Source organism: Miscanthus floridulus, chromosome 11 (genome assembly GCF_019320115.1).
Source record: "Miscanthus floridulus cultivar M001 chromosome 11, ASM1932011v1, whole genome shotgun sequence".
NCBI classification, from domain to species: Eukaryota; Viridiplantae; Streptophyta; class Magnoliopsida; order Poales; family Poaceae; genus Miscanthus; species Miscanthus floridulus.
In genome coordinates, this window is record NC_089590.1 from 56262899 (window position 1) to 56287200 (window position 24302).

Genomic DNA, 24302 nt, shown 5'->3' on the forward strand with positions numbered 1-24302 from the left:
GGTTTTTCAAAGAGATTTCAGTTCTAAAATTCTATTGGTCATGGCATTGTGTTGCTCCTTCTCTGAGTAGCTCGTGTTGCTGGTTAGCTTTTATAAGTATTTTGTATATGTCTCAGAAGCTTCGACTTGTGCTTTCTCACATGCTTTTCTCTAAATTGGTTCCTTGCATTTTATCTTGATGGAGTGCTTTGTCAACAAGGGGGAGAGTGAGTCACAAATTCATTTTTGTAGGGGGAGTTTGATTTCGTTTTTGCTGAGACTTGGCATGCTTGTTTTGAGGGGTTGAGGGGGAGTGTTGCTGAAATTGTTGAGTTTTGCTGCTGAGATTGCTTTTGGGAAATTGATATGGCTTTTGATTTATTTTGGGGAGAGTGATTTTTTTGTCTTGATTGTGTCGAGCCTAGCTTTTTCGCTAGCCCATGTCTTTGGGGATCAAGATTGTTTATTTTTCTTTCTTTTTATTTTTTAGTTACAATAAATTTGTGCGGTGTGGTGTTGTCAATGCACTCATCAAGGGGGAGATTGAGATGCCGGTGTGCTAGCACCTTGGTGATGAGCGATTGACAACACGGTGTGCGTGTGACGTATCTCTCGACAGGTTGTGGTTGTAGGTGACATGTGGAGACAAGGTACATGCGGCGACGAGTGAAGAACGAGGATAGGATGCCGTTCCGAAGAACCGTGGGGGCGGAGAAGGGCGGATCGAGGCTTGCGTTCGAGGGACAGGCGATCGTGTGGTGTACGTCTACTGTACCTGGCTATACGGTGGGAGGACGTCGAGGGAGGTTTCCAGATTACACCACAAAATCCGGGGTTCGCTGGTTGAGCCACAAAGCCATGCATCGTACCGGGACGCTCGTGCGGCGTGCGTTGGCCGAAGATGGAAATTCTGGCGATCGCGATACGATTTCGGATGGTCGTGCGGCGACATCGCGAGGATCACATCGCGGAGATGGAGGGATCGCGGACATCGCGGAATTTGCCATGGAGGACGTAATTGGAATTTACGCCCCTACGTTGGATTTATTTAGCGTAGGGGGTTATGTGAAAATAGGTCGTGCCACCCTTTGGAGATATAAATATGTGGCACCTAGGGTTGAGAAGGGAGCGGAACGTTTTGGACTCTCGGCGAGTTACTATTCACGCATGAACAGTACCTGTGAACAGTACTCATGCCCCGGTGTTCCACGGTTCAGTTTTCCTCTCTCCGGTCTAGCCTAGGGTTTGAATTCTAGTGAGAGGTTTTTGTTGATCTCTCCGATTAAGAGAGGGAGGATGTTCGGGCGGAGGCTAGATGCACTTTTGTAAGTTCAATTACTCAATTTAATCTTTTATCTATAATGATTGATCTTGTGCATCACGATTGGTTCTTTACAATTCTCGTCAGCATCTGACATAGTCTGCTTGTTTTATTTTTATCTCAAGATCCGTAAGTCCGATTGACATGATTCCAGTTGGGTTAGTTTCGTAATTTCATCTAGTTTAATCTGACAAATTTTTAGGTCGATCGGAGTTACGGATTTTCGTCCACATCAGGTTTACTAGGTACATAGAGTTCTGGCCAGATTTGAAAAACGTGATTTAATCAGGTTTTGTGTTTAGGGGAAGGGTTAGAAATTATTTTTGGCTTCCGCGACCATTCACCCTCTCTCTGGTCGCCCGTTTCGATCCTTCATTATAAATAGTCATCAGTTTAGGCTTTAGAGTCCGTGTTACAGCAAACAAGACAATATACTGCAGGCTCACATATTTTTCACCTGGATTCTGAGCTCCAGGCGCGGTGATGACGGCTGGGCTGTGTTTTGTTATGTCAAATACCATAACAGCACGAAAATATTCCAAGAAATGCATTTGTAACAATTTCTTAAAGCGATGTAGAAGCTGCGTGTGTTTACAAGACATTGATTTTTTTAATATCACGTGACAAGACATTGATCAGGCATACGATTCCGCTGATGCATCCGGGCATCTTCTTTATCCTTTCATGCCAGACACGCTTGGATAAATGCATTCGCCCAGATAAACAGTTTTGGAAGCTCCATGGGGTACCTCAAAAGTCTAAGAGCAGTTGTGGCAACACACGCTCCAGGTGGGTGGGTTCGATGACACTACCATCCTCCGCTTCAGCGATAAAAGCAGAGCGTTGAATAGCCTCTGCAAGAGAAATTTAAGTTAAACTACCGAAATGGAATTACTTCCCCAACATCAATTAGCTTGTAGTGATGCAGCATTTTTTCAGAGGTGCAAACCTGTAACAAATATTCGCAGAAGTTCGCAGCTGACTTTGAGAGCATTTGCATTGGCTGTCAGGTGAACATATCATGTTAGCATATCATGAACAAGGACCATGCACTCAGTGAAGTTACTTTCAACTGTATATTGTCCACTAGAAACCAAAGGGTGACGATAATTGAGTCAAATACATCTTTCGAACTCTTTGTGGTGTCAATTCTTCATCTCTTATATTTGTTTTTTTTAAAGAGTCCCGCCATTTTCGTTAAAGAACACCATTTGTTCACCAAGTTTCATCTTACTGAAACTCTTACCTCGAGTCACAAGCAGAATTAAGCCACTAAGACATAACAAGGCCAAAAATACCAAAGTTAGGAACCGGTTTTAACATAGTATCTGGGAACCATACACCATCTAGTTCCAATCTAGACAAAAGAACAGGTAGTTCTTTTTTTTTTCTAAAAAAAACACTACTCATGATGATGTGGGATGGGGTTGGAGAAACAACTCGAGCCCTTGAGCTGCATTAGATGGAACACAGGGAAGGAGGCTCTTTTCAAGCTTGATTTCCCAGTTCAGTCATTCCTCATATATAGAGCTGCTCATTACAAATCCATCCAAGCTAACAAACAACGTGCATGTCTAACAACCCAGTTCCAATCCTAACAATCAAACCAAGCTAAAACTTGATAACAAAGCAAATAAAATCTTTGTCTGGCCTACGGTGGCTGGCACGGACTTCTTGCAGCCGATGTTCAAATGGGTGCCCCCCAAGGCCCAAGTAACACATGAGACTCTACATAACCTAAGGAGCAGTGCTTTGCGCAGACAGCCTTGAACGCTTGAGGCATGTAGGTGCGGTTACACAAGTCAATTGGTGACAAACAATGTAAAATTGTCTTACCCACTTCATATAGCTATTGGCAATAAGATGATATTACATCTGCTGTAGCAATACAGCTCACACTTTGAAGGTATAAAAGCCATCTACTTGGACAGGAAAGTGGTGCTTGTTGGATTGATTTCCCACGCCATTAGGCCCAACGGCCTTTGGGCCTTGTTCTCGCGCCCTGATCGGGGGCGCCCAACCCTACATGGTTGGTGGGCCCCTGTCGCACAGCGCTATAAAGGAAAGGTGGGGGCCGGGGCTCGCAGTACGAGGTTCACCGCGCCGCCAGTCACCCCACCGACATCCTAACCCTAACCCGATCTTGAGAAGGGGCGCTGCCAGCGACGGGAAGCACCACCGACGCCGGCAACGCCACCACGACGCACACGCCGCCGCCAAGGACGCCACTGCACCGACTCCTCTCTCTCCACCGAACGTCGCTGTCGGCGCGCAGATGGCGTCAGCGAACGAGGCCGCGGCCGGCGCTTCCACCACTCCGATGGCTTCGACCACTACAGCCTTCGATGGTCTGCGACTACCTATTTCACCTACCCCTTTTGTTCCATTTATATCTTTGTAGTTCATGCATTAGGTTTTGTGTATATACTGTGAATCTTGAACATGTATTCCTATTCTATGTACCTGATTTGGTGAACTTGACTCGATTGAGTCCTAAGAAATACAACAATGGTACCGGAGCTAGGTTAGAGAAGAAACCGGATCGGGAAAAAGAAAATAGAAAGAAGAACAGAGACATTCGATTGTGAATCGGGCGAAAGAAAGAAATCAAATTGAACCGATTTCAAATCGGTCAAACTAACCCGAACCCTAGATCTAAATCCTTTCGTATAAGAGAAAATCAGACCCAAATCCAAAGAGGGGAAATGGGATAACCTTGGAGAACTCGAATCAAACAAAAGAAGGGTCGGAACCCTAACCCTAACCCTAGTCTCCCATTCGGATGAACTCGAAAAGAAAAGAAAGAAGATAGAAATCGAATCCGAAGGGAGAAGAAAGTCTACCTCGACGCGCGTCGGATGTCCCTTCACCGGCGCGGGAGAAGAAGGGCCGGGGGGGGGGGGCAGCCGCTCGCCGGGCTCGGCCAAAGGGGCGCTGCGGCCAGGCCGCTCGACGGCGGCGTGCTCACCCGTTGGGGAGCATGCGCGCCAGCGAGGGGGCCGGCGACGGCGCCATGGATCGCCCGCTCCTCCGCCTTCGAGTCCCTCTCGGCTGCGCTCGCCTCGCTGCTGCAGCTGAGAGAGAGAGTAGAGAGAGAAGAGGGAGGAGCGAATGGCTCTAGGGTTCGGGAGGACGCGGTCAGAGGCCATTTTTGTTCGCCCGAAGACGACGCGCGACCGTCCGATCAGAACCAACGGCCACGGATGCTCGGGCCGTCGCCGGCCCAGGCGGGCGCGAGCGCGCGCGGCACTTTGCCGGCCCAGGCCCAGGTAGCGGCCTGGGTGCGGCCTGTGCGGGCGCGGAAAGATGGGCCGCTGCAGCGCGCGCTGCTGGCTGGGCCGCGCGTATGGGCGAGCTGGGCCGCGCTGGGCTGAAATGAAATAAAAATTTTGTTATTATTTTCCAGGAGTAATTTTAATGCATATTTTTTGATGAATTTGAATGATTTTGATATAATTTTTCTGTGCAAATTTTATCCAACGATATTTTGCTCAGAAAACAGTGAATTTTTTAGTGCTTCTAGAAAATAATAATATGAAAGATTATTAAGTTTCCGTTGTGCATGATAATTTTCGTTCTCTTTTGATTAAATTTGAACCAACGAGATAATTTAATTTTAGGAAAAGTGATGAATTTCTGATAATTTTGATGAGATTATGATGTTGTTATTTTCTGACCAACGTTGTTAATAATAATATTATAATTTTGATCCATGAGAAATTGTGCATTAATTTTACTTCTACCCAACGGTGATGTAAAATATTTGCATGGATGAATTATAAGTTTTAATTTGACCAACGTTGAGTTAAAGCATGAAATTTTATGTATAAATATTTCTTACTTACTCTGGTGTGATTTTAGGAGGCAAATACATTGTGAACATTGCCAACATCCCGACACTCAATGGGACTAATCACCGTATGTGGCGGGAGAAGTATGAATTGGAACTTGCGTTGGGAGAGGTCGATTTTGCCATCACCTCACCGTGTCCTACTGAGCCAGAGGACCCAGTGAGAGGTGAAAATGAATCTGACGCTAATTTCGCTGCTCGAAAGCGTGATCATGCTAAAATAAGAATGAAATATGACCTTGAACATAGACAATGGACTCTCTCCAACCGCAAGTGCCTGTTGGTGGCCAAAGTCACCATAGAAGAACAGATAAGGGGCTCAATCCCTGAATGTGCTACTGCCAAAGAATATCTTGAGAAAATCAAGAGTCAGTTTACTGGGTCTACCAAGGCCACAGCAAATTCACTGATTAAGAAGCTTGTGAATGAGAAATTCACTGGTGGTAGCATAAGAGAGCACATTTTGAAGATGAACACTACGGCATCTAAGCTAAAGGAAATGAATTTGAAGGAGGAGGATTTCCTGATTCATTTAATTTTTGCTTCTTTGCCAAAAGAATATGACACCTTCATTGTGAACTACAATATGTAGCCTAAAAGATGGGGCATAGAAAGACTCATCTCAACGTGTGCTCAAGAAGAGGAGAGGATAAAGTCCTCACAGGGTGAAACCGCTCATTTTGTGAAGGATAACAAAAGAAAGAACTTTAATGGCAAGAATTCTAAACCACAAGAGAAACCTAAGTGGGATAAGGCCTCTTCCTCCAATTCACAGGGAAAGAAACCCCTGGATTCTGAGAATCAGCAGTATGGTGGAGCTGAAAAAGATCAGTGCAAGCACTGCTTCAAGAAGGGACACTACAAGAGGGATTGTCCAGACTTCCTGAAATCTCTGCTAAAGAAAGGTAATAAATTTATTATATTTGTAGATGAATCCCTATATTTATGTTATGATAAATCCACTTGGTGGGTTGATTCAGGAGCAACTACTCATGTTGCAAATTTATTACCGGGGTTAAGTGGGACGAGAACCTTACAAAGAGGAGAAAGAACGATTAAAGTTGCAAATGGAGTGCAAGCCAATGTTGAAGCCATTGAAGTTTTTTCTTTAGAATTGAATAATAGTTTTGTACTTAGACTTAAAGAAGTACTTTATGTTCCCTCTTTGCGTAGAAATTTGATAAGCGTTTCGAAACTTGATGATGATGGAATTGATTGCCATTTTAGTGATGGCAAGTGTAAGATACTGGTTGATAATAAATGTATTGGTCTTGCCTTCCGACAAGACAAGCTTTATTTGTTATCTCCTGCTGAGAATGCGAACAATGTATGCGATGAGAATGTGAATGATTCCCCATCTGCGAATGTAACTAAGAAGCGAAAGAGAATTGATTATGTCTCTTCGAAATTATGGCATTATCGTTTGGGCCATATTTCGAGGGGGAGAATAGAACGATTGGTTAAAAAATCAATTCTCCCGCACTTAGAATTTTCAGATTTAGAACAATGTGTTGATTGTATCAAAGGAAAGTATGTCAAGAAAATTAAGAAAGATGTCAAACGAAGCACATGAATTTTAGAAATAATCCACACAGACATATGTGGTCCTTTTCCTATGAAAAGTGTGGATGGTTATAACTCGTTTATAACATTCACAGACGACTACTCTCGTTATGGCAATATTTATCCAATTAAAGAAAGACCGGAAGCATTGGATAAATTCAAAATATTTAAAGCTGAAGTTGGAAATCAGCACAATAAGAAAATCAAGATAGTACGATCAGACCGAGGTGGAGAGTACTATGGGCGACATACCCCATATGGCCAAATTCCTGGACCATTTGCAAGGTTCCTACAGGAAAATGGCATAGTTGCTCAGTACTCCACACCAGGGGAGCCTCAGCAGAATGGAGTGGCTGAAAGACGTAACCGTACCTTAATGGATATGGTAAGAATCATGATGAGTTACTCCACATTACCGATTAGTTTATGGATGGAGGCACTGAAAACCACCATTCACATACTTAATCGAGTACCAAGTAAATCGGTGCCTAAAACACTGTATGAATTATGGACAGGAAGAGAACTCTCACTTAACCATTTGCGTATGTGGGGCTGTCCAGCTGAGGCGAAAGTGTTTAACCCAAACATATGAAAGTTGGACTCCAAGACAGTCAGCTGCCATTTTATTGGCTATCCAGAAAGATCGAAAGGATATCGCTTCTATTGTCCTGACAGACATACGAAGATTGTAGAAACAAGACACGCTGTGTTCTTGGAGGATAACATGATCAGGGGGAGCATGGTAGCACGAGAAATCAGCCTACAGGAAAAGTGGGTACATGTACCCACTCCGATGGTTGAAGAATCATTCTTCACGCTACCTGCTGCTGTTGCACCAACAGTGAAGGACACTGTAGTGCCAACACCTGTTGCAAGTTCTCTCGTGGCGACAATGAATAAACATGAGGAACCTATCCTTGAGGAACCTATCATTGAGGAACCTATAGAACCAAATGTTGCACATGAGAAAGAACAACAACAGCCCAATGTGGAACAAGTGCTAGAGGCACCTAGAAGGTCTCAAAGAATAAGAAGATCAGCTATTACTGATGACTATGAAATTTATGAAACAGAAGAATTTTAGATGGGGGATGATCCCACCTCATTTGAAGAAGCCATGAGAAGCGACCACTCATCAAAGTGGCTTAAGGCCATGGAAGATGAATTAAAATCAATGAGTACCAATAAAGTTTGGGACTTAGAAAATATTCCTAAAGGAGCCAAAATAGTAGGCTGTAAATGGGTCTACAAAACGAAATATGACTCCCAAGGGAATATAGAAAGATTTAAAGCGTGACTTATGGTGAAAGGCTTCACGCAAAGAGAAGGATTGATTACAATGAGACGTTTTCTCCAGTCTTATGTAAAGATTCCTTCAGAATTATAATGGCACTTGTAGCCCACTATGATTTGGAGTTACATCAAATAGATGTAAAGACGGCTTTCCTAAACAGGGATTTAGAAGAAAATGTTTATATGGCACAACCGAAAGATTTTGTCGTAAAAGGAAAGGAAAATATGGGATGCCGCCTGAAGAAATCAATCTACGGATTGAAGCAAGCTTCAAGACAGTGGTATTTGAAGTTTGATAGAACGATAAAAGGTTTTGGGTTTAAAGAAAATGTTGAGGACAATTGCGTTTATGCAAAGTTCAAGAATGGAAAGTACATATTCCTAATTTTGTATGTGGATGATATCTTGCTTGCTAGTAGTGATATCAATCTACTAATAGAAATGAAGAAATTCTTGTCCTCAAACTTTGATATGAAAGATCTCGGTGAGGCCTCGTTCGTTTTGAGAATAGAGATTCACCAAGACAGAAGAAATGGGGTTCTAGGATTATCGCAAAAGGCATACATAGAAAAGGTCCTGAAGAAATTTAGTATGCATGCGTGTAGTCCTTCACCTGCTCCTATAGTCAAGGGTGATAGATTTGGGGAACATCAGTGTTCTAAGAACCAATATGAAATTGACCGAATGAAAGTGGTACCATATGCTTCAGCTGTTGGAAGTTTACAATATGTTCAAGTGTGTACATGCCCTGACTTAGCTTTTGTTACCGGGTTACTTGATAGATATCAAAAGAATCTAGGAATTGAACATTGAAAATTAGTGAAGAAAGTCATGCATTATTTGCAGGGTACGAAAGGCCTCATGCTTACGTATAGAAGATCTGATTCCCTGCAGATAGAGAGGTATTCAGATTCTGATTATGCGGGAGAAGAAAGAAAATCCACGTCAGGATATGTATTTACTCTCGCAGGAGGGGCTATATCGTGAAAAAGCTCCAAACAAACCGTAACTACATCCTCGACAATGTATGCCGAGTTTATAGCATGCTATGTGAAAGGATCTAGGATGTCGCCTAGAGGGGGGGGGGTGAATAGGCGTTTCTGAAGAATCAACACCTTTAAAAGCAGAAACAATTAATAATAGGAGTTTCCAAAATGGAAACTCCAAATCAGAGTAATACAACCCCTCACAAGTTAGCCACAAAGTATATAAAAGATACTAGATAAACCTAGGGAGCCAAACAGTGGCAACCAAAGAGTTGAATCAAAATGCACTAGTCAGTTAATGTCGGAAGTCCCAATAGTTTGGGTCAGAACTTCCGACGTGTCAGAAGTCCCGATGTTTGGGTTAGAACTTTCGACATGTCAGAAGTCCCGACAGTTTGGGTCAGAACTTCCGACGCAAACTGTCAGCACTTCCGACCCCTACGGGAAATGAACTACAAGTGCTAAAATGAACTTTGTGATGCCGATAACTTACAAACCATATTCCTAGTGGTAAGGTAAGGTGTTGGGTCACTCTCTTGACGTTGATAAGCCACCACTCCGTAGATCGAGGCCCAAACCCTAAGAAATAGCTAGAGAGAAGAAGACAACCAAATACATGTAATTTCGAGCAAATCACAACAACAACAAGCACGCAGAAGACAAGAATTTATCCTGAGGTTCGGCAGCCCCACAAAGGAGCTCCTACGTCCTCGTTGTTGAGGTGACCACTTTGGTCAGAGTCTCTTCCACCTCCTTGCCTCACTCAAGGATACCACAAAGGTCACTTAAGTTTCTTCACTAGAAATCAAGAGTAATACAAACTTTCCAAGGCTCTTCCACAAGATGGAAGCTCTTGGGCGACGCCTCGCCGGCTAGGGGAAAATCCCCAAGAGTAACAAATGCAAATCAAACCGGCTTGACGAAGAAATCAAGTGCTCAAGCTTGCTCAAAGTGTTTTTCTCACTTAATCCACTCTCCAATCACTCAAACCCTTTAGGAATTAAAGTTGGAGGCAAAGGAGAGAAGAGTGGCGAGCCTAGAATGCTTGGGGGCTGTTTTGGCCGAGTGTTCGTTGCAATGAAATGAGTGGGCAACGGTTAGAAATGAGAAGAGGGGTATATATACTCCAAGGCAAAATCTAACCGTTCAGATCTACGTCGGGAGTTCCGACGCAGATCTCAGGACTTCCGACGTATGAAGAAAACACTGTTCATGCAAGGTCAAAGTTCACTCGAGATAGCCAATGTTGGAACTTCTGACGAACGTCGGGACTTCCGACGGTCGGAACTTCTGATGAACGTCGAGACTTCCGACGTGCACAGTCAGCAGGTTAGTAGAACCATCGATGCCGGGACTCCCGGCTTGGGTCGGGACTTCCGACTGTCGGGACTTCCGACGTCCACAGTCACCGTGCAGGCTGTGACTAGGAGTCAGCACTTCCGGCAAGAGTCATGACTTTCGACTGTCGGGAGTTCCAGCTTACGTCGGGACTTCCGACACCGACAGTCACAGAAAATTATTCTATGTGCTCGTGAAGTGCTAGAGTGTCTCTCTTTTGATTTTATTATTATGCTTGAGCACTCTATCTTCCTCAGACCACCTAAACTTGCATCCCTCTTAATAGTACGGCATACCTATTAACTCAAGATCAAAAGAAAAAAGAAATTAAACCTTTTGAGTTGATCTTCTTTAAATTGATGCCGTGTTTTTCAATCTTCATCAAGTGAGGGTGCCAACATGTCAATATTGATCTTGTCACTTGAGCATAGCCATCTTGAGCAAGTGACTTGATTCCATTCATCAAATATGAATGACTCCAAATGCATCAAGTCACTTTAATCAACTTGTCCAATATAGATTTGATCCTTCACATCAATATGACCATCTTAGCTTGATTAGTACCTCAACTAAATGCAAGTACTTTCTTCTTCACCCTAGCTAGGTTCTTCAGCCGCCAAGCCATCGCTTGCCCTTCACCCTTGCTTAGTACCTCGAAGCCTTTCATTGCTATCTTCACTATCTCAAGCCATTAAGTCACATCTTGTGTTGAATCATTCATTCATATGTATTGTTATCTTTTTTATTTCAATTTAGCAAGCTTCAAATATGAGACCATTTCATATACAATCCCTCATGTCTCATTAACTAATACTCATGAGCTTGCTTTCACATAGTACATGGAAATCCCACAATAAACAAGCATTTGCATGAATTCCATTTGCATTGTTGTCTTGTGCTTGAACTAGATTGTTTATACAACAACACATCATTTTGGCTTTCATTAAGTACCTGTGGGATAACCTATTACCTGTCCACACTTAGCAAACAGGTTAGTTCTTTAATCACGTTGTCATTCAATCATCCAAAACCCACTAAAGGGCTAGATGCACTTTCAATCTCCCCCTTTTTGGTGATTGATGATAACTTGATTAAAGCTTACAAAATAATATAAACATTTAAACTTTTTGGTTCAATGATTTATGAGAGGCTCCCCCTTAATATGTGCTTATGATTAGAATTCACAAAATGACCTCAAATGTCAATTGCACATACTAAAACATATAGGAGACTCCCCCTAAATCATTGCATCCATGGGGTGCATGTGTGTATGACAAAGTGAAACCGTGATGCATATGACAAGATATATCACACAAGAATAAATATAAAGGCATCACATCAAATATTTTCATTCTAGCATGCATAGTCCGTATGAAAATAAAAATAACATATGTAATTCACACATAGCACTCATTACACATTTTCTCAAGTCCACAAGCCACTAAAATATAAATAAAGATCATGTCTCAAGAGATACATAGATAAAGCATAAGTAAGTCTTATCTCTCACATGATGCAATCTATCTCAAGATACATCAATGAAGCTCAAAAACAAGAAACGACAGTCTGCAGTACATATCTTTAGGTACAAAGATAATCAAATGAAACTATCCCGAAGCTTTAATCAGTCTCTCTCCCCCTTTGTCATCTATCACCATAAAGGTCCAACAACGACATACTAAGGACAAAGGGGCTACAAGCTGTCACACAAAGCACAAAGGGTGCTTAAGGTTCAAACTTTGTACTAATCTCTCCCTTTGTATTAAACTCTCCCCCTTTGTCATCTTAAAGAGGTTGTACTTGTCACTTGTTTGCAATTCAAAATAGATCAAGTACATGGGTTTACTAGCTCATGAACAAACTCATACACTAACCACTAGATCATATAATCATTCAAGCAATAGTGGTAGTCTATGAATCTAAAAAAAATTCATTTGTAATGCATGATCCTATAAGCATGTACTATATGCACTAACCGCATACTAGTAAGGGATGAAAAATGATCATGCACAATACAATGATACCTTTGCTATATTGGAGAGGAAGATAGTCATATAGATTTTAATTCATTTCTCCAATAGCACCATGAAGTCCAATTATAAGCTTGGTGAAGACCAATAGATACTAATTCTTTGAATTCATATTCTTCACCCATATGAATTGAGAATCACTAATGATCAAGTGCACTCTTCTTGTTGTGGTTGGCTTGCTTCTTCTTTGATCATTGCTTGCTTGAGAGAACTAAAAGATGCACCACTTGTAATACCACTTGAAATTTCATGATACCACTTGAAATTTCATGACTTGTTCTCTTTTGGGTGTTGCTTGCTTTCTAGACCAATCTCTTGATTTTCTTCAACCAAGTACCTCAAATATCCCTTTAGATTACCACTTCAATTTTAGCCATCCAAGCCTAGGGCGAAGTGACCTCTCTCCAAAGAACCATCCTTGATACTCACTTGAAATAACTTGAAAGAAAACCACTTGATCCACTTGAAAGATTTTGTTTGATTGATCCATATTGTTGGACTTAATTTGATGAATAACTTTGAATCCTTCTTTAAGTCATTTTCTTTCTACTTGTTTAAGTCCTTTTGTTTCTATCAAAAGATCTCCAATTATTACTAGAACTTAAACTTCATCTTCATCTTGATCTTAGTCTTGATCTCTAGCTTGAGTACCAAATGCGTACCAGATATACTCTTCAAACAAATTGTCTTGTACTCATCATTTGTCATGCTTCTATCTCAAACCAAAACCAAAACATAGGTACCTCAATCACTTATAGATATGATTCTAATTTGGGGACCTTTGCATCTAAGTGACTTTTGATCAATCCAATAATTGTCACTTTCCTAGCAGATTCTGTACTCTTCAAAGAATAAATCATATCTCCCAAAGTATATATCCAAAAATCATGAAATTTGGTGAAGATGTGACACACTAAGTTTTCTAGTAGCTGTAAAAATTTTAGCTTCTTTTAACTTCTTTATTGCTACCAGATTTCATATCTTTCCATACTGCTACATGCTGAAAACTGCTGCACTATAGCTGACAAGATCTACTCCAAATCCGAAGTATCACTTATCCAAATCTCATGAAATTTGCACAACAACTAATACCATAAGTGTAGAGCATGCAGACCAAATTTCAAGCCAATACAAATAGATTTGGTTACTCAAACATGTCTATGATCACTGCTACCTCAGATTTTCAATATTGGATAGATTTCAATAATTGAGCTATTTTTCTTCAAATTGAACCAAACTTGAAATCAACTTGTTTGAATACTCTCACAAGACATATGTCCATTCAAACCACTTACTAGAAGAAATCTTATGAATATATCCAATCAAACCAACTTCAAACTTGATTACTTAAGCATTTAATCCATTCAAACATCTCATAGCAAGCAACATATGCATATATATCCAATTCAATTAACTCATATGCACCCAAATAAACTTTGATCAACAAGAGATATACCTTGATAGCTTATGATCATCTTTGCAAGCTTCAACTCCACTTATTTGCAGGCCTTCAAATATATCAATAAATGTCCACAATTTGAATATGACACTTGTATGTTGATAGCATATGGACTTCACTCAATTTTGACTTGGCATTGGGATAGAATTGCACTAGGTTTCAATACTTGACTCAACATAAGATGAACAATAATAATTCCATTGAATCAAGTCTCCAATGCCATGGTACCTACAAACGATCATCCACTTTTCGATGGTACCCAAACTAGTTTGGGTCCTCTCATGTTAGACGCAACATACTTAGGCATAGTCTTAGTATGAATAGCATTTTTTTTGCAATACTAACCAATAAGGTACCATAACAAACCTTCCTAGGCATAATATTTGCATCGATTGAAATAGGCTTAGGATCCTCACTTAGGGGACATGAATTAGCCAAGAATTGATTTTCTCTTTTTTGAATATTTGGCAAATTTATGATTTTCAAAAACTTGAGAGAGATTTTAGACGGATATAGGGATTTTTATGGACTTGAGAGAACCATGTCACATGTGATTAGGCAAATAATCAACCAAGGGTAGCAATAATCACAATATGACATGACTAGGTCACAAAGATCCAAAAACATCTATCCTATATCACACAAATGCACACACTAGCATATAAAGGGCCTTAGATGCACTTACAATGCATGTATATAAATACATACCTTTGTCTTGAGCCCACAATATCGCCACTGAGATAATACATGGCATGACAACATCATGTTGACCTCACTTGTCAAATAATCATACCATATATGAAATCAATTTTCATCCAAAGGACTACAAATAATACTAGATAATTTTGTTAGTCCACAATGGTGCAAAATAGAAATTGAGCTCCCCCTAAATAAGTACCACAAGTAATTTGAATGACTTTCAACAAGCACTTTATTCTTTTAAGAATTTGGGAGTCAATTTTCTATTTTGACCAACACAAAGTAATTTGCCATATTTAAATTTCATTGAGACATACTCACAACCCACTTAGATTTGATAGATCACAAGCTTCTGAGCAAATTAAGGATATATGAAATCATATGGATCAAACCTCAATTGCATCCCAATTAGTGCTCTGGTTCCTGCCATACCAGACACGTCCGGTAGACATACCGGACACGTCCGGCATGTGAAGAACATAAACACTTTTCCTTTCTACCCTAGCCATACCAGACATGTCTGGTAGGCGCAGGACAGAAACAATTGAAGCGCTGCTTGTGATTCTTCGTTTTAGCTCTAGTACTTCTTGTATGCCTGCATCTGAACAAATGCATTGCTCTACTAGAGAGCCATTAAAAGCATCACATGGCAAATATGATAATGGTTAAATAAAACTAATTAGTCACTTCCAATTATTTCACAAATATGCTTATTTGTGAGCCATTGAGCACTAAACACAAAGTGGCTATCCTATAAGGTCTTTAGGTACTTGTTACCAATGGTAGAGATGAAGTAAACGATATGGTCATTGATTTATCTTCGGGTCAACCATATATGAGATTATGATAAGAATTGATTGATAGATTGAGTGAATATTTTCAATTTGCTTGCTCAACCACCCCGAAGCTATTATCTCACCACCAAGTACCTACATTATCAACCTAAGCACATTTTGGTACCCAACTCTTGTTGGGTCCTTTTGGGTTAGTCAACAAGTGCTTAGGCACCCAAATGGCCTTAGTACTAGTTTGTGGTGAACACATCACCTTGCTAGTGCTAATTCTATTTGTGGTCTTCCTAAGCATATTATCATAAACAAATGTGTTCGGCTTAGGGATGTTACCATTTGGGCAATCATAGCTTAGATGCCTCTTTCTTCCATAAGCATAGCATATGCGACCTTTGTTTGCTCTATGCTTGTTTTGCTTGTATGGACATTCATCAACCTTGTGGCCCATCTCATTGCATCCATAGTATCTTCTTGTTGCAACTTGGGCTTCCTTTCTTGCCTCCTTGTACATTGGGCATTTCTTGGTTGGATGCCCCAACTTCTTGCATATGAGATAAGTGCTTTGTCCATCACTTTTCCTTTGGTTGGCCAACTTGTTTGAGGCCGTTTGATCGGCCACTTCACACTTGTCGGCCCAACTCTTGTGTGGACACATGGTAATCTCATGTCCATTCACTCCACAACCATAGCATAGTCTTTTTCCATGTTTCTTGCTCTTGGTTGTGTTGGCCTTGCTTGAAATGTGATTCTTTTGTTGGGATTTGGAGGAAGCAAGGTTTGAACCCTTCTCAAGCTTCTTCACCATGTTAACACGGTTATCTTGCAAAGGTTGTGCTCTCTCCTTACCCTTCAATCGAATCACATCATTTCTTAGCCTTTCCACTTCTTCCTTAAGCTCTACATTTTCTATAAATTTTTGCTCAATCGAAGATTGGCTTGCTTGAGAAGCACACTCATTAGCACAAGAAATATTCAATTGAGATTGTGTACAAGTGAGTGTGTGAGTGGGAGGTTGAGATGATTTTACCGTTGTAATCACAACCTCATGAGCCACCTCAAGCATGATGCTTGATTCTACTAATTCTTCATGAGAGCACTTGAGATGAACATAGTTTGCTTGTAGCACATTATATTTGCTTGAGAGTTCATCTAATTTTGCCTTGAGCTCAAAGTTTTCCTTCTCTAGTTGTGAAACACTAGAAGAGGAGTTAGTAACTAAAGCATGCTCAATTGATAATTTTTCATACCTCTCATTTATGGCCTTTAGCTCTTGCAATTTGGAGATGAGAAACTTTTCTTGATTTTGAAGTGATTGCTCTTGTTTCTCATTCTCTTCCTCTAGCTCATCATTCTTCTCAACTAGCTTCATGAGAATGAGCTTGTCTTTGTTGCTTAGATGATCAAGAGTGTAGCTATCTTCAATTTCAATATCACTCTCTTTATGATCATCTACTCGTGCTATCTCCTTGGCTTGATCTTTCTTGCTAGCCTTCTTCTTGCTTTTCTTGGCCATGAGACACAAGTGATGAGTATCATGAGATACTGAGGTTGACTCATCACTTGGCCTCCACCGGGCTTGAGCCTCATCATCACAGACTGTCTGCTGTCCGGTTGCCTCGGCCATACCGGACACGTCTGGTAGGGATACTGGACACGTCTGGTATGTGCTTGCAGACAGCGCAGTCGCCTCGGCTTGCACCTCTTGCTCTGGCTCGATGCTCTTGAGGTCTTGTGAGGCTTCTTCGCTGTATGAAGACATAATAGACATATTTTCCATTGACTCGACCTCAAGTGCATCATCGCATTTGGATTTTCCATATACCTCAACGAGTTTGGTCCAAATGAGATGAGCACTCTCAGGAGGTGGTTGTCCATTGAATATTGCCTCATCTTGAACCTCTGCACTCAATGTACTCAAAATGATATTGATAGCTTGAGCATTGAGTTGCACGCATATTTCTTCATCTTTTGATAAATTCTTATAGTTGCTCCAATCAACTATAGGAAGAGGTATGCTTGCAAACATAATATGCTCAACAAGAGGACTAATATCTCTAAAAGCATTGAGTACATGAATTGACCAAGGTAGAAAGTTTGAACTATTATTTTGCAGAAGCATCGGCTCCAACTCGATAGGCATCGACATCCTTTTCTCATAGCGGTGAAGCTTTAGGTGAGAACCTCGCTCTGATACCAATTGAAAGGATCTAGGATGTCGCCTAGAGGGGGGTGAATAGGCGTTTCTGAAAAATCAACACCTTTAAAAGCAGAAACGATTAGTAATAGGAGTTTCCAAAATAGAAACTCCAAATCAGAGTAATACAACCCCTCACAAGTTAGCCACAAAGTATATAAAAGATACTAGATAAACCTAGGGAGCCAAACAACGGCAACCAAAGAGTTGAATCAAAATGCACTAGTCAGTTAATGTCGGAAGTCCCGACAGTTTGGGTCATAACTTCCGACATGTCAGAAGTCCCGACAGTTTGGGTCAGAACTTCCGACGCAAACTGTCAGCACTTCCGACCCCTACGGGAAATGAACTACAAGTGCTAAAATGAACTTTGTGATGCTGATAACTTACAAACCCACTTCCTAGTGGTAAGGTAAGGTGTTGGGTCACTCTCTTGACGTTGATAAGCCACCACTCCGTAGATCGAGGCCCAAACCCTAAGAAATAGCTAGAGAGAAGAAGACAACCAAATACATGTAATTTCGAGCAAATCACAACAACAACAAGCACGCAGGAGACAAGAATTTATCCTGAGGTTTGGCAGCCCCACAAAAGAGCTCCTACGTCCTCGTTGTTGAGGTGACCACTTTGGTCGGAGTCTCTTCCACCTCCTTGCCTCACTCAAGGATACCACAAAGGTCACTTGAGTTTCTTCACTAGAAATCAAGAGTAATACAAACTTCCCAAGGCTCTTCCACAAGATGGAAGCTCTTGGGCGACGCCTCGCCGGCTAGGGGAAAATCCCCAAGAGTAACAAATGCAAATCAAACCGGCTTGACAAAGAAATCAAGTGCTCAAGCTTGCTCAAAGTGTTTTTCTCACTCAATCCACTCTCCAATCACTCAAACCCTTTAGGAATTGAAGTTGGAGGCAAAGGAGAGAAGAGTGGCGAGCCTAGAATGCTTGGGGGCTGTTTTGGCTGAGTGTTCGTTGCAATGAAATGAGTGGGCAACGGTTAGAAATGAGAAGAGGGGTATATATACTCCAAGGCAAAATCTAACCGTCCAGATCTACGTCGGGAGTTCCGACGCAGATCTCGGGACTTCCGATGTATGAAGAAAACACTGTTCATGCAAGGTCAAAGTTCACTCGAGACAGCCAACGTTGGAACTTCCGACGAACATTGGGACTTCCGACGGTCGGAACTTCCGATGAACGTCGGGACTTCCGACGTGCACAGTCAGTAGGTCAGTAGAACCATCGATGCCGGGACTCCCAGCTTGGGTCGGGACTTCCGACTGTCGGGAGTTCCGACTCACGTCGGGACTTCCGACGTCCACAGTCACCACGCAGGCTATGACTGGGAGTCAGCACTTCCGGCAAGAGTCATGACTTCCGACTGTCGGGAGTTCCGGCTTACGTCGGGACTTCTGACACCGATAGTCACAGAAAATTATTCTATATGCTCGTGAAGTGCTAGAGTGTCTCTCTTTTGATTTTATTATTATGCTTGAGCACTCTATCTTCCTCAGACCACCTAAACTTGCATCCCTCTTAATAGTACGGCATACCTATTAACTCAAGATTAAAAGAAAAAAGAAATTAAACCTTTTGAGTTGATCTTCTTTAAATTGATGCCGTGTCTTTTAATCTTCATCAAGTGAGGGTGCCAACATATCAATATTGATCTTGTCACTTGAGCATAGCCATCTTGAGCACGTGACTTGATTCCATTCATCAAATATGAATGACTCCAAATGCATCAAGTCACTTTAATCAACTTGTCCAATATAGATTTGATCCTTCACATCAATATGACCATCTTAGCTTGATTAGTACCTCAACTAAATGCAAGTACTTTCTTCTTTACCCTAGCTAGGTTCTTCAGCCGCCAAGCCATCGCTTGCCCTTCACCCTTGCTTAGTACCTCGAAGCCTTTCCTTGCTATCTTCACCATCTCAAGCCATTAAGTCACATCTTGTGTTGAATCATCCATTCATATGTATTGTTATCTTTTTTATTTCAATTTAGCAAGCTTCAAATATGAGACCATTCCATATGCAATCCCTCATGTCTCATTAACTAATACTCATGAGCTTGCTTTCACATAGTACATGGAAATCCCACAATAAACAAGCATTTGCATGAATTCCATTTGCATTGTTGTCTTGTGCTTGAACTAGATTGTTTATACAACAACACATCATTTTGTCTTTCATTAAGTACCTGTGGGATAACCTATTACCTGTCCACACTTAGCAAACAGGTTAGTTCTTTAATCACGTTGTCATTCAATCATCCAAAACCCACTAAAGGGCTAGATGCACTTTCACTATGAGGCAACGGGACATGTGAATTGGCTGAAGAAATTCATACCCGGATTGAAAGTGATTGATAATATAAATGAACCACTGAGATTGTATTGTGATAACAATCCAGCGGTACAGTACGCTCACAACAATAGGTCAAGTGGTGCTGCCAAACACATTGACATAAAGTACTATGTTGTGAAAGATAAAGTTCGGGATCATATAATAAATCTTGAGCATATAAGTACAGAGAAAATGCTCGCGGATCCGCTCACAAAGGGCTTACCACTCAACGTGTTCAGAGAACACGTAGCCAGCATCGGTTTAAGGGAAAGCCTATGATTTCCGAACATACGAAGGGCCCAAAGAAAGTTTACATTCCAAAACGGAGAAGTGTATTATGGCTGTTAGTCTAACGGCACTAATTGCTGTGACGATGGGACAGTTCTATGCACAAATCTGTAATGAAATAGGATGGAAGCAAGAAAAATATGAATCAAAAGTTTTGAGTAAGAATTGAATAACGAAGAAAGTGATGAGAGATCAAGGGGGAGAATGTTGGATTGATCTCCCACGCCATTAGGCCCAACGGCCTTTGGGCCTTGTTCTCACGTCCTGATCGGGGGTGCTCAACCCTACATGGTTGGTGGGCCCCCGTCGCACGGCGCTATAAAGGAAAGGTGGGGGCCGGGGCTCGCAGTACGAGGTTAATCGCGCCGCCAGTCACCCCACCGACATCTTAACCCTAACCCGATCTTGAGAAGGGGTGCTGCCAGCGACGGGAAGCACCACCGACGCCGGCAACGCCACCACGACGCACACGCTGCCGCCAAGGACGCCACTGCACCGACTCCTCTCTCTCCACCGAACGTCGCTGCCGGCGCGCAGATGGCATCAGCGAACGAGGCCGCGGCCGGCGCTTCCACCACTCCGACGACTTCGACCACTACGGCCTTCGATGGTCTACGACTACCTATTTCACCTACCCCTTTTCCTCCCTTTATATCTCTGTAGTTCATGCATTAGGTTTTGTGTATATACTGTGAATCTTGAATATGTATTCCTATTCTATGTACCCGATTTGGTGAACTTAACTCGATTGAGTCCTAAGAAATACAACAGTGCTAAGCTAAAAGAATTTGTGTGTGCTAGGTGACAAGATAAGTGTTTACTGTTACAACTACGAACCAGAGCAAAGATAAGTGTTTACTGTTACAACTACTAATCAGAGCAAATGGAAGAGTGGTTGATGAATAACTGATCAAACCTGTTAAGTGCATGGCTTGCCACACAGAAATCTGCTACGAATTGGATTTATGCAGACCCCTTAGTAATTTCGGAAATAACTTGTAACAAAAATTTTTGTCTAATGGGCATATGCTATGCACACCTATGTTGGGAGACAAAAGTTTAAGCACATTTTTCTTTACTCGTACTTACACTTGGTTGCGCAAGAGGACACATTCTTGGTGCAGTCTTGGACGCTTGAGGCATGTAGGTGCGGTTACACAGAAATCTGCTACGAATCGACGTGTTCGACTGGTATAGTCTTGGATTGTTTCAGAACGCTATTAAATCATCCAAAACCAGCCGAGCGTCCATGCGTACCAGCCGAACACCCCGATTAGCTACTGGGGAAACATTAACAGGTTCTTTGCAAACGGATGCCATTTGGCTGCACCAACACGTGTACTTCCTGGAAGCCATTTCATGCCGCTAGCTCTAGTAAAGACTAAAGAAGGAAAGGACTCTCTTACCAGTTGTACTCCGATTTCTCCTCGAGGTCTCTGGAGCAGGCTGACGATTATTATTAGAAAATAATAAAGCACACAGGTCAGTAGAAGGTGAAGGGACAGTAAAAAAGCCTGAACATCTAGGTTACGGGGGACCAACGAATCACCTCGACGTCGATGTCCTCATTGCCGCCGCCGCCCTTCCCCGCCCGCCGCCTCCACACCAGCTTGAAGATGGCGTGAATCAGGTCCTGCTCAAATCCCAACAGCGCGTCATCAGATAAATCAACACAAATCGGATAACAGGAGTTGCAGCCGGAAGGAAAATCAGAGGGAGGGTCCGTTGTGGTTCGTGCGAGAAACTAACAGGATCGAATGTCTCGAAGGCGGGCGAGTTGCCCGTCGTCCCATCTACGTCCATGCCGGCTCGCGATTTCGCAGGACAGGGGGTGCGCTGTGCGCAGCAAGGAAGGAAGGAGAACTGGGCCACCTGGGGCAGAACGCAGCAGGGACGGCGGCGTCACGATAGAAGGGCCTACACAATTGGGCCTCCGTGGGCCGTTCAGGGAGTCGTAGGCTGGACTTCGTTTCGATGTGAAAAATCCATACAGCCATACAGGGCTCATCGGGACTCGGGAGACTTATTTTTCTCTCATAATAAATCAGCATCAGTCGTTTTTTCGGCCAGTCGAATAGGGCCTTACTTAACTCTAAACCCATTTGTATTTTTTTAATGATTCGTGTTCTAGGGCAAGTCTATGGCTAAACCACTTGCTTCTTCCGCTCCATGTTTTTTAAGCCAAACAAATTCAACTCCATGTACTCCGTTTGAGAAGAAAATGTGGACTTGTGAGAGCATCTAAAGGGTGCTTCACAAACTCTAGGTCTTTTGTGGAGCTGCTCGACGATGAAATTTGTGAAGCAGAGTTTGTAGAACAGTCCCAAACACGCACTTAGTCCTAAGGTACTATGTCTTAGTTTAAGTGTAGACTGGATATTTTATCGTGTTCGCCGCAGCGTGACGCCGTGACCTAATGAAGATGTTGTGTGCACAAAACAGGTGAGGCTGTGTTTGTTTTCATAGGCCCCGTTCGTTGGTCTGAAACTTGGCTGAAAAACGCTGTTCCGGCTGAATTATTGTGAGAGAAAAACACTGTTCCGGCTGAAAAAAAAAGCCGAACAAGCCAAATATAGGGTAAGCGGGCCATAATACTCTGCATCTCTCTCTGCCCAATATCATTACTTCGTTAGCATGCTTGAATGGCAGATCTCCTGCCTGTTCTTCATTCTCAAAACAAAACATCAGTAGCATGCTATGATCCGCACACTGATACAAAGTTACAACTTACAAATGCATGTCATGGCGCAATAAAACTCCAGAGATTTTTTTTAAAAAAAAATGTCATGAGACATCTTTATTGTCAATACACAAACAAACCGTGAACGAAGTAGACGGAAGAATTCGATGAACAGCCTGTTCGTTTCGGCTGGATCGGCTTATAAGCCATAGTTAAAAGTATTGATAGCTGATTTAGTTTGAGAAAAATATATTATTCGTTGGCTGATAAGCTAAGACTTATAAGCCGAATACGAGCTGCCCGATCACGCTGGAAGTCAACGAGGCATGCTTTAACTGGCCACTTCTCTAGCTCTGCAGCCTAGCACCTTAGACCACCAGCTAGTACTTGCCCCGGTACATGAGCACGAACAGGTCGATCTCGAAGAGGACCGTCGCCGGAGTCGGGTTTCCCAGCAGCTTGAACAGGGAGTAGCCGCGGGCCAACCTGAACTTCCCGGTGCCGCCCACCAGGGGGCGCTCGATGGTGCCGTTGAACCCGAGAACGGGGCCCTGCATGGACAGCGTGCTCCCCTTGTACTCGCCGGCGGTGAACACGCAGGTGAAGGAAGTCAGGAACTCGGCGCCCCCGTCAACGTCGGTGCCGACGACGATTCCCTGAAACCGCCCGACGAGCTCGGACGCCCGGTCCCGGCCGACGCGCAGCTCGTCGTCGAGCACGCCCACGGACCCGAACGACGAGCTGGAGCCCCGCGGGGACGCCACCGAGCTGATCGCGGTCGCGTGTTGTCCCCCTTGAACGTCGCGTGGAGGTAGAGAATAGAGATGGATGTGCGTCAGGCCGCTGTCTTCGCCGCTGGATGCAAGAACGGTGGTGGTTGAAGACGACGATGCCATGAGGAGCAAGAAGAGAGAGAACATCGGCGAGGAGGTGGCCATGGTGACCTTTCGAGGTTATAGCTAGATCAATGCGCGTACAACAGGCTTGTTGGCAGCTGCAGGAAGAAGCCATGGTGTCCCGGGCTCGACACCGTCCCCAGCTGGTTGTTTCATCTCGATTATTCAGCCTTGCATTTCAATTGTATGTACACTGCTCTGCTGCGCATGCACGTGTAAACGCGCGAAGAAGGTAGCTGGTGCGAAGAGACTTGCGAACTGCTACCTTCCTGTAGCTGCTGGTTGTTCCAACTTCTCCCGTTGCTTACTTAAATTACTACATGCTGATGAACTACCAGCTTCATTAGCAGTTTCAGACTTCCTCTATAAAAGAATCACTGCAAGAATGGTGTGCTTGCTTAAACAAAAATCGATCTAACATTCTAACTGCCGTGCCTTATCATAGCAGCTTAAGACTTCAAAATAATAAAAGAATCATTGCAATAGTCAACCATTCTAGCTAAGCCAGTTAACAACGATGACCAGGGTAGTCATAGAATAAGGTTTCACTTAATTTATCATTCCAGTTAATTCATGTGTACTCC

General features: G+C 42.6%; 2 protein-coding genes across 2 annotated transcripts; both read right to left on the reverse strand.

The window, feature by feature from the left end:
- Nucleotides 1-1865: 1865 nt before the first annotated feature.
- On the reverse strand, nt 1866-21947 carry LOC136490817 (protein MHF2 homolog). Its single transcript, XM_066487004.1, has 5 exons — nt 21892-21947; nt 21692-21775; nt 21549-21588; nt 2250-2303; nt 1866-2154 (listed from the first exon to the last, which is right to left on the reverse strand). The coding sequence occupies exons 1-5, from the start codon at nt 21943-21945 to the stop codon at nt 2051-2053; spliced, it is 336 nt and encodes a 111-aa protein (XP_066343101.1). The 5' UTR covers nt 21946-21947; the 3' UTR covers nt 1866-2050.
- Nucleotides 21948-23202: 1255 nt separating this feature from the next.
- On the reverse strand, nt 23203-23760 carry LOC136492910 (dirigent protein 21-like). The gene has a single exon (XM_066488951.1). The coding sequence runs from the start codon at nt 23758-23760 to the stop codon at nt 23203-23205; it is 558 nt and encodes a 185-aa protein (XP_066345048.1).
- Nucleotides 23761-24302: the final 542 nt, after the last annotated feature.

Coding starts and splice junctions, on each gene's coding strand:
- LOC136492910 (XM_066488951.1), bottom strand. CDS start 23,760: ATGGCCACCTCCTCGCCGATGTTCTCTCTCTTCTTGCTCCTCATGGCA.
- LOC136490817 (XM_066487004.1), bottom strand. CDS start 21,945: ATGGACGTAGATGGGACGACGGGCAACTCGCCCGCCTTCGAGACATTC. Junction 2,304..21,548: donor GAGAAATCGGAGTACAACTG/GTAAGAGAGTCC, acceptor TTCACCTGACAG/CCAATGCAAATGCTCTCAAA. Junction 2,155..2,249: donor TCTGCGAATATTTGTTACAG/GTTTGCACCTCT, acceptor TTTCTCTTGCAG/AGGCTATTCAACGCTCTGCT.